This window comes from Chanodichthys erythropterus, chromosome 3 (genome assembly GCF_024489055.1).
Source record: "Chanodichthys erythropterus isolate Z2021 chromosome 3, ASM2448905v1, whole genome shotgun sequence".
Taxonomy (NCBI): domain Eukaryota; kingdom Metazoa; phylum Chordata; class Actinopteri; order Cypriniformes; family Xenocyprididae; genus Chanodichthys; species Chanodichthys erythropterus.
In genome coordinates, this window is record NC_090223.1 from 28,252,992 (window position 1) to 28,263,111 (window position 10,120).

The window sequence follows — 10,120 nt, forward strand, 5'->3', positions numbered from 1 at the left end:
TTTTACAATGTAGATTGTGTCAAAGCAGCTTTACATTGATAACTGGTACATTATTTTAGCTGCACAGCAGCTCTTAAAGAATAGCGTCAATGCAGGCAGATCAAAGCACTGTTCAATATCAAATGTCAAGATGCCATAAATAATGCTTGTCTCTTCTGTGTTTGTTGCAAAGATATCTAATTATGATAATTTCAATAATAACATGCTATTGTATTTTTATATTATATTTTTTCATTGGATACTTTTTTATTCTTACTCAAGTAATTATTAATTAGATTATTAGTAATTATAAAAGATTATTAAGTTCACTTTTACTTTGAGTAGATATTTTGAGTAAATACTTGTACTTTTACTTGAGTACAGCTTTTGGATACTCTACCCACCTATGCACACACTTTTCTAAGCTATATAATGCTCCTAAACACATACTTCTTGTTGTTTATGAAGGTGGATCTAACCTGATCTGTACTAAAAACTAATAGTTCAGGCAATATCTCTGCATGAAAGCCATTAGATGAATCATTCTACGTAACATCTTTGACATCAGTAAACACAGTCACAACAAAAAAAAATCTTTTCTGCTTCTATGTCATCATCTACCATATAGGTCCAGTCTTTCTTTTACAAACTCATCCACATGAATTAGCAAAATGACAACCATACGTGAAATGTACTTACCAAGAAATGCCTTTTTTTATTAGAAAAGCTATGAGATGGAGTCTTCTCATGCATGCATTGTTGTTGAGGCAATGAACAAAAATACATATCATCTACTCCATAGCATTCCTAAGGTCTCTTTTGAAAGGTGTTGTGGAAAAATTCTTTATTCCTTTAGTGGTGAGAATGTAATGACACAAATATTTAAAATGTCTGTGATGATTTTATTCTTGCAAGAAGGTTGTTCAATGAAGATACAGAGAAGAACACCCTCACACAGTGCTGTCTTATACACCCCTCTTATTGTTCCTTGTTACCCCAAACCAATCATAACACATATTACCATATATGGATCAGAAGAATAAAAAAAGAAAGTAAAACTTAGCAGATGACCATTAAACTCCAAGCTATCTAGGCAAACACATTTGTACCTTTGCCACTTCCTTTGTTGGTTTTCGAAGTAAGCAGTAATTTACCACTGAACAAGCTGGCACAAAACATTCATCATTATTGCAGTCTGATCATTTGATAACCCAGGCCAAACACACATCAGCATCAATATTATCAGGATGATACATAGCCTATACATGACAGCCTTTGTTATCAACCCAGTAATCCATGCCCAGCTCCATTTATCTTTTCCATTTTCCTAATCATAATTTGTTAGCTTTTAATCTTTATTTAATTAATAAGATTTAACCAGATAAAATGTTATAATTTTAATCTATTATTTTAAATGATTTGGTTATTTTTTCCCCAGTTTTTGCCATAAAAATAGCCTAGGCTGCTGACATGGCATTAAATTTTTAAACTAAGTCAGAGCCAGTTTAGGTAATTTTGGCAGAGTGCAATAGTTCATAATATATTGAAACCCATTTCCGCCACATTAGAAAATAATTAAAAGACGAAATTATGACATGACTAATTCGAAATTATGACTCATTGTTGTAAATTCAACCAGAATACCTCTTTTATTTAATCAGAATCCAATTGAATCAAAAGGAGCTTTATTGGCATGTTTGCACACACAAGGAATTGTTTTGGTGACAGAAGAAACTTCTAGTACACAAAGACAGATAGTAAAATAAAGAATAAAGATAAATGAACGTGATAAATAAACAAAAATACAAATTTGTACGTACAGCTGTACTCAACACAGAATAGAATAGAATAGAATAGAATAGAATAGAATAGAATAGAATAGAATAGAATAGAGCTTGAACGTGCCCCTGGCAACCCGGGGTGGAGAAATACTATTGGGTAAATTAGCAACGTGCGGTCTTGCACAGACGGAAACAAAAATAAAAATTCCGACACCGAACGAAAATTTCAAAGTAAAATAACTGCCTGTAGCAATGGTTTTCAGAGAAACGAGTATGTGAATTGAGCATGTTTAATAAATATCTGCAAACACATTATGGTATTTTTATGCTTTAGTACAGTCACAAACTTACATAGAGCACTTTTAAATGTGTTTTTGATTAAATTCTTGCCTTGTTAGCAGAACGGCATTGAAGCTCTGAGCAAACACACTCATGAACGGATTTTAAACAAGAACAAGCTTTGGTGCAGACAGAGCAAAACGGATGTGGCTGCATGAAGTGTCAGCCTAGATTCAGCCACATCCGTTTTGTTCTGTCTGTGAGTTTTGTTTCCAGTTTAACATGTTTTTGATCTTTCCTGGTCTAAGTTTAAGCTTTGTGCTTCCTACATAATTTGTTTTTAATTCATGTTCTGAGATTTATTAAAACAAAAAAACTTTATCAGTATGTCACAAATGTGGTTATGCTATTTAGCCATATAACTAATAATATAATTCTATAAATCTAATATCTGCATTAGAATTTTTTTTCAAACCTTTAAATATCTTCAATAATAGTCCCTATAGTCTACCGCATTACTTAAAAGATTTTCCCCTTTCCAGTTTACACATAACTTAAATATTTTCAAATTAATCAGTAACTGATCAAATCATGAGCTCTGTGTCAATACTCAACCCTATAGTTTGATTGAATCAATTAAAATCATCACACAAATGGATTCTTCTGTTAAACCTAAACCATTGGTTGGTCTACATCTTCTTCCAGGTGTGTTGGTCATCTTGTTTGGCCCATGGACATTCCATCTTCACCAGGGTGACTCTTTGTGAGCCGTTGCAATGGGCTTTCCCTCGTTGACAAGGGAGGGTGTTACCAGAATGCAAGTTTGATCCCCCACTTTATGCTCTGTGGGGTTGCTGAGGCTGCTTGTTGTAGTTTGAGATGAGAGGCTTGGACCCAGGTGTCACACTCTGCAACCATTTTGCTGATCATTGCGAGAGTTTCGCTGAGATCACAACCACACACCCACTGGTCCTTATTGGTGAAGTGAACCATTTCCTGGTTGTTGTCACCTGTGAATGCAAACTTTAAGTATTTTTGTTAGTGATAACATGTATAAATTTATCTGGCCGCTCGTCCTTGTTTGGTGTGACTTGTGGAAAAAACATAAAATACTCAGCAATTTTGCTGACTTATGAATTTGCTTTGTCTTAAAGAATATTAAAAACACTACATAGACATATAAACAACATTAAAAACTTGATTTTTACCACAGGGGGTCTTTAACAGAAACATGATAATATTTTATACATTTGGAACAAAAGCAGTTTGATGAAATTCATCATGACATCATGCTCTAAATGGAAAAAGTTCAGTATGGGGTGGACAGGGCAAGCTTGTTTGCTCTCTGCCTTCCCACGTTATGCGCTGTGCAGACATGGCACTGTTTTATTCCTGCCACAGAAATAACACAGGTCAGAATATTAAGCCAAATTCATTATTTTATTGGGCACATTCTGCCCTGTGGGTCCACTTAATAAATTTAGATACAGCTGTTTTGATTGGAATGATCTCTCCATCCTTCACACACACTTTCACACACTTGCACACCTCTCTGGCCAGAGAATCATACCTTTTTGTCTGCCTCAGCAGATTGTAAAATGAATGGGGAATGTATATATTATTAAAAGTGGAATACCCCCAAGTCTGAATGGTTAACAAAACTTTGCCGATGACAGGAGCTACTAAACGCAGACATGTTGTGGCATTCCCCCTTGCGACAGTGTCTAAACCTTAGCACATTAATTATCACTTGTCTGATGTCAGTCACTATGAGATTCATTTTAACACCATGAATGTTAACCTCACTTTTCAAAATAAAATAGATTAAATAGTTTAGAATAATCATGTAGACTTAGGCCTGCAGTTGAGAAAGCCAGTTTCATTTTCTCAAATGCAATGTCATCCATTGCACAATTACAATGTTTTCATGCTCATTGCTACTTTGAAGAAGATTTGAGATCTCCACTCAGTCTTGGATCCATAGACAAATAACCTATTTCATTCCCCTGGTGATGACAACATTTATGATTTAAAATTATGGAGTCTTTTGTTATTATTCCTAAACCAAATGGAGTGACCAATATTGTTGCTTTTTAGCCTTAATTTTCTCTTTGGGCCTCATTTTCCTTTTCTTTACCAGAAAACTTCTGTGTAGTCAATAATCTATTTGTCTTTACCCCTAGTTGTAATGTAATAACCCTCACTATACCAAATCCAGACCCAGTTTTAATTGATTGGTGAGTCAAACTCCCACTTCTGTTTATGAACTTCCTTTTCCTTCATTAAGATGTACAGTAGGCTGGTACCTATTGAAAGCAGATTCAGAATGTTAGTTTAACAGAGAATACAAAGAACTGCTGTGAGACCAGTGAATAATCAAAAGAAATCAAATTAATATGATAATTAACAGAATTCGAAGCGGTCTCTAGTGATCATTGAGATGCAGCACCTGCCCACAAGGGTGGGAATGGAAGTCCTTCTGTGTGGTTCATCAGTCAGTTGAACTTGTTGGGTTGTTGCATTGGATCATCAGCCAGTGATGGCACTCAAAGGCCTGGTGTTGAGCTGTATGTCTCACAGACAGTATGACTTTTGATCATTCCTGCCACAAAATCGCATAATGCATGGCAGAATTTTCCTTAGGAACAGTCTCAAAAATCTTTCCTGCACTATATCAGTCCTCTCCATGCTGACCCCTCCAGAAGTGTCACTTCCTCTTTTAGAAGGGAAGCTGAAAGCCCATCAGCCACTTCCTCTTCTTCTCTCTGCAGTCATGTCTTGTCAAACAGACTATTTGTTCCCATTTGTCAAGGTGGCAGTTCCAGAAGCTGCCTGGTCTGAAATGTGAAACCTCTTATAGCTCTTATAATTAATAAAATTTATTTATTTATTTATTTATTTATTTATTTATTTATTTATTTATTTATTTATTTATTTATTTATTTATTTATTTATTATTTTTATATTTTTATAACTGTAATCAATGTCCCTTAAATCCAGAAGTCTCAGCTGGTTAACACAACAGCAGTTCTTCATTCTGTTAATAAGCTCCTCTTTGCAAGAAAAAGCAAGCAGATCCTTCTTTGCAAAGTGCAGTAAACAGAAAGTAAAGTACTCTAATTAATATAGAGTATGGTGTATATGAGTGTATGGTGTATATAGGTCTATATAAAATAGTAAAAAGTTATTTGTCTTTTCTCTTTTACTAGAAACTATGTGCTTGCATGTTTAAATCAAAATTTCTGTTTAACTTGGTCACCCAATCTCGTTCTCATTTAACACAATGCACAAAAGTTATCTTAGTTAACATACCAAAATCATAAGATTTCTGCATCTGTATCGAATCTCAAACTGCCTTCCAGGGATATTGAGTACAATTTTCAGACGTCTAATTAACAAAATATAATATAAGCCATATCTTTGATGGCATTCAATTAACATTGTACTTTGTATTCATTTATCTATTTAACTCTTGAAACTTCAGCATTTCATTAAAGCATAGTTTTTTTAACCTATCAGAGCCAAGACATAAATCAAATCTCATAAAAATCTACTCTGTTAAATTATGAATACAGTTGCGCATATCTTAGGTGGTATCTGACTTATTATTCACCATGGATTCGATGGTTTTAAGATTTCAATCTAAGACAGCAGAGACAGAGCGGGAATTAATTTGTTTCAAAACTTCACTTGATCAGAGTGAACTTGGGCTACAATAATCTGCTGTCCATTCTTATCCAGATTGATTTACAGAATTCTAAAAATTGTAATCTATCAATTTATGTTTTAGTGCCTTGCAAGGACTTCACAATACCAATTCTCTTAAATCATTAGACATTCAAACATCCTGAGGATTTAAATAGAATTAATAATTTCTCATTAATAATTTTGTCACATTATTTCATGTGCCATCATTTTCAGTTCATCAACGGTTGAAAGAATAGTCATAATTTTCTTTCCAATTTGGGATTTCTGCCAAAGCTCTATCACAATTTTTTTTTTACATTTCTTTATAAATTGGACTAGTAAATTTTTGTTTTCTGTTTCCAGACCCCATCTTCTGTGTCACTGAACCTCGGGAAATCCCTTTTTCCTCACCCTGCAGTCGTCACCACAGTGTGTCTTTGAACAGACTCGGCAAAGAAACCCTTTTCTGCACAGACTTGGTAGAAAAACACTCTCCTTTGAGTCAGTACTTTGACTCAAATCAGCTTATTTCTAGTGCTTTAGAAATATTCACCCTCACAGACTCACAGAGAGGTGCGCAACACAGAAAAAAGGGGTCTGAAAATATCAAAAACTTTATGGTTTCAAAACAGACTCACCGGGCAAACATGCCTTCTTCCTTGCTGAGGATTCTTTGAGATTCCGGCGGTGAATGTCTGGGCCCTCAGACGCTTGTCCCTCTTCCCTGAAGACTTTGGGGTTGGGAGTCAGTCTTTGGAGACCAGGGTGATCAACCTCAAGCGTTTTCAGGTCCAGACGAATCACACGCGGAACCTGCACTTCTGACACCAAACTGGAAAAATTCTTTATTCCTTTAGTGGTAAGAACAAACATTTGAAATGTCTGTGCTGATTTTATTCTTGCAAGAAGGTTGTTTAATGAAGATACAGAGTTCTACATAAAAGAACACCCTCACACAGTGCTGTCTTATATACCCCTCTTATTGTTCCTTGTTGCCACAAACCAATCATTACACATATTACCATATACGGATCAGAAGAATAAAAAAGAAAGTGGTCTAAAACTTAGCAGATGACTATTGAACTCCAAGCTTTCTAGTCAAACACATTTGCACCTTTGCCTCGCTTCCTTTGTTAGTTTCAGAAGTGATTCTTAAAATACAACAGCATAAGCAGTAATTTTCCACTGAACAGGCTGTTTAAAAATGTCACATAAGACAGAGAGAAAACAAATATAAATGCATAATTTTATAAATCAAAAAAATAAATGATAAACAACTAATTTGTTCCCGTGTAGTTATTCATTAATGAAAGAATAGCATTTTAAAGTGTTGCCAATATTAGGCTTGTAATACAGGGTTTACAGAATAAAGGTATAAATGTATACATTTTTGTATTATCATTCTTCTTTCTACATTTTATAAAAGTGCTTTCTTTACCTACCTGTACAGGGGGTAGCACAGGCATTTGATGTTGAGTGAGAATGGTTTCAATATTTATGATCATCATAATTTCCACTTTCTATTACCCTAAATGCACAGAATGGAAAAAGTAGAGATAATTACTGACTTTGACTTTTGACTTTGTCATAAAGTCATAATCCGTGCCAGCATATTTGGTATTATAGACCCTTTTACGGTTTGTACACAATGATGATGTAGCAACGTATGCGCGCGCATTTTGGCAACGGAAGTGGTGTTGTTCCCCATAGGTTCTAACGTGTTAGCAACTCCGAAAGTGATATATATATATATACAGCTTCGCGAGCGGATTAAGCAACACAGACAGATAAAGTTATTTAAAAAAGTTGACTTTATCAAATGGTATCCGGCTATCAGATCCGTGTAGTCGAGTGGATAGAAGACGTTAGCAGATAGTCAAATATGTATATATACATAAACCAGGGCTCTCAAGTTTTAAAGACCGGCAAGAATAACAAATATCCAACAACATGACATGATTTTTAAAGTGACCAATAACATCGATGATGTAATACACTATAATTTATTTAGTGCTAATAAAATTATTAAGCCTATTTGGAGAGAGAGATGTTTAATGTGACAAAATGTCAGTCATCGTGTGATAACGAAAATATAACTTTCAGTGAACAGGCTGTAAAACTGTTGACTAAGTTCAGACATTATCTGGGAAACATTCTCTAACAGCAGTCAAGTTGTCATTGTTTGTGTCAAACAAGCTGTGAATTTGTTGAAACATTACAATAGGAGATCATGACTTATTCTGTGCTCAAAGTGATGCTCAGAGCTCCAGTGTTTTCCTCTGTGGGTGAACGAGGATGATGGCGAACAATTCCAGGATATGTTTTTTTTTTTTTTCATTGGTTGTTGCGTTAAATCTTACCCAGATACAATAGTGCTATTTTCTGATTGGCTACTGTGTAGCCTCTTTCTTTTTTTGATTGGCTGATAAGTGGCAGGCTACTCCAGGGGAGACGCGCTTGATTCCTGCCCGACGCAGCAGCATATTAAATATATGTTAAATTGTTTTTCTGCGTGAGAAAAACAATGTGTGGCGGGAGTGCGTGACAAAAGACCGAAATGAGTGACTGTCACGCTCAATGCGTTACACTTGAGAGCACTGAAAAACTTTCAGAGTTGCTAACACGTTAAAACCAATAGGCAACAACACCACTTCCGTTGCCAAAATGCGCGCGCAACTGCTTGATCACGTGGGCTGTAAAAGGGTCTATATTTGCTACTGTTCGTGCATCACATTTTTATAGCTTATGCAACAGAACGTAACACCGAATCTTACTGATATGGTTGTGTATCCTGAACGTGTAGTACAGAGTCAGGAGTGCCAGTAGTGCTGAATCAATGGAAAAGAGTCATCAGATGGCCAGAAAAGACATAAAAAAAAAAAAAAACAAGAACTGTAAAGAGAGAAAACTGAAAGGAAAAAAATAACACCGTAAGTTGAACCAACAAGAAAGAACTTCTGTAGGTCTTCATGTATGTATGCAACAATAACATTGAGCTCTCCTGGCCATATTGAATAAACATAGGGACCAAAAACTTCACTGTGCAAGATTATTCATTGAATTATCATAATTATCATTCATTAAATATTTTTAGTTTTCCAACACAATTTATAGCAGTCCACATACCTGCAGAATATAATATCATTTACATTTATATATTCTTGATGCATTGACAAAACTTTATCCTAAAGTTCAAAAAATTTGGAGTGGATTATATATAAATTGATTACAAAATATTATCACAGTATAATACTGACCAAACATGTTTAGCATAGTGTGTAGAGACATTAATTCAGTCACTGGAATCTTATACATACATTAACAGAATATCATCTATTATTTATTCTAGAATATCATCTGTTCATCTATTATTTAACAATACAGACACAGTGCTGCAGACTTCAGCATGCAACTTGTAGCCAACAATCATCTCAATCATTTTTCTGTGGAAAAATCTGGATTTTTGGCAACATGATAAAGCTATCTATTTCAGTTTATTGCTGTTATTATGTAATACACTCTAAAAAATGCTGGGTTGTTTCAACCCAAGTTTGGGTCAAAAATTGACAATTTTTTAAATGCATTTTTTAACCCAACAGTTGGGTTTGTCCATATTTGACCCAAATTTGGGTTGAAACAACCCAGCATTTTTTAGTGTATGTGTAATACCAATGGTATTCAACACAAATTGTGCACATCTAACAGGCAAAAAAAAAAAAAAAAAAAATCAATGAGGGTGCTCAACTGCACAGGTGACATTTTGACAATGATTGTCTTTGACCTTGTCTGATGAAGAGCCACTGGGCCAACTTTTCCCTCCTTGTTTACGAAAAAGAATTAAAAACTGTTGTAAAAACTGAACATTAAGCCAAAGCAAGCAATGGCTATGGCTTAAGCGCTTGTCACTTTGATTTGAAAATTTGACATGATCCAGGATTGTTTGGTTTTTCAAAGCTCATCCCGGAGTTGCTGTCATAGCATGAAGTCCATAAGCTCAAACCTGCTTGGAAGCAGGCTTATTTCATGTAAACAGGTTTAGATTACATCTTTTTTAAGCGGAGGTGATACTTAAAGTCTGCTAGCTTCTGCTACTGTCTTACAAGAGTAATAAAACAATAAAAGAGTGATAAAACAATAAAATAAAATAATAATAGCCTAATAGTAAGTTATCAATTGAATTGAATTGAATTGAATTGAATTGAATTGAATTGAATTGAATTAATAATAAGTTATCACAATTAGAAGATCTGGTATCTGGCAAATCATCTCAGATTTATAAAGCGAGGTACTAAGAATTGACCCCTGGTCAAAAACAATGTCTATATATTGTTAAACAACAATTCCCTAAAAGAAGAGACAAAAGCTTTTTAAAGGGAGAGGAGGACAAAAGCTCT

At 34.7% G+C, this 10,120-nt stretch overlaps 1 protein-coding gene across 1 annotated transcript in view; it reads right to left on the bottom strand.

The window, feature by feature from the left end:
- Positions 1-6,599, bottom strand: part of LOC137004294 (beta-1,4 N-acetylgalactosaminyltransferase 2-like) — a 29,357-nt gene extending 22,758 nt beyond the window's left edge. The window contains exons 1-2 of the mRNA XM_067364490.1: positions 6,365-6,599; positions 2,851-3,049 (exon numbers count right to left, since the gene is read on the bottom strand). Coding sequence (XP_067220591.1) covers positions 2,851-3,049; positions 6,365-6,599 — 434 coding nt within the window. The remainder of the gene's footprint in view (positions 1-2,850; positions 3,050-6,364) is intronic.
- Between the last annotated feature and the right edge of the window lie 3,521 nt (positions 6,600-10,120).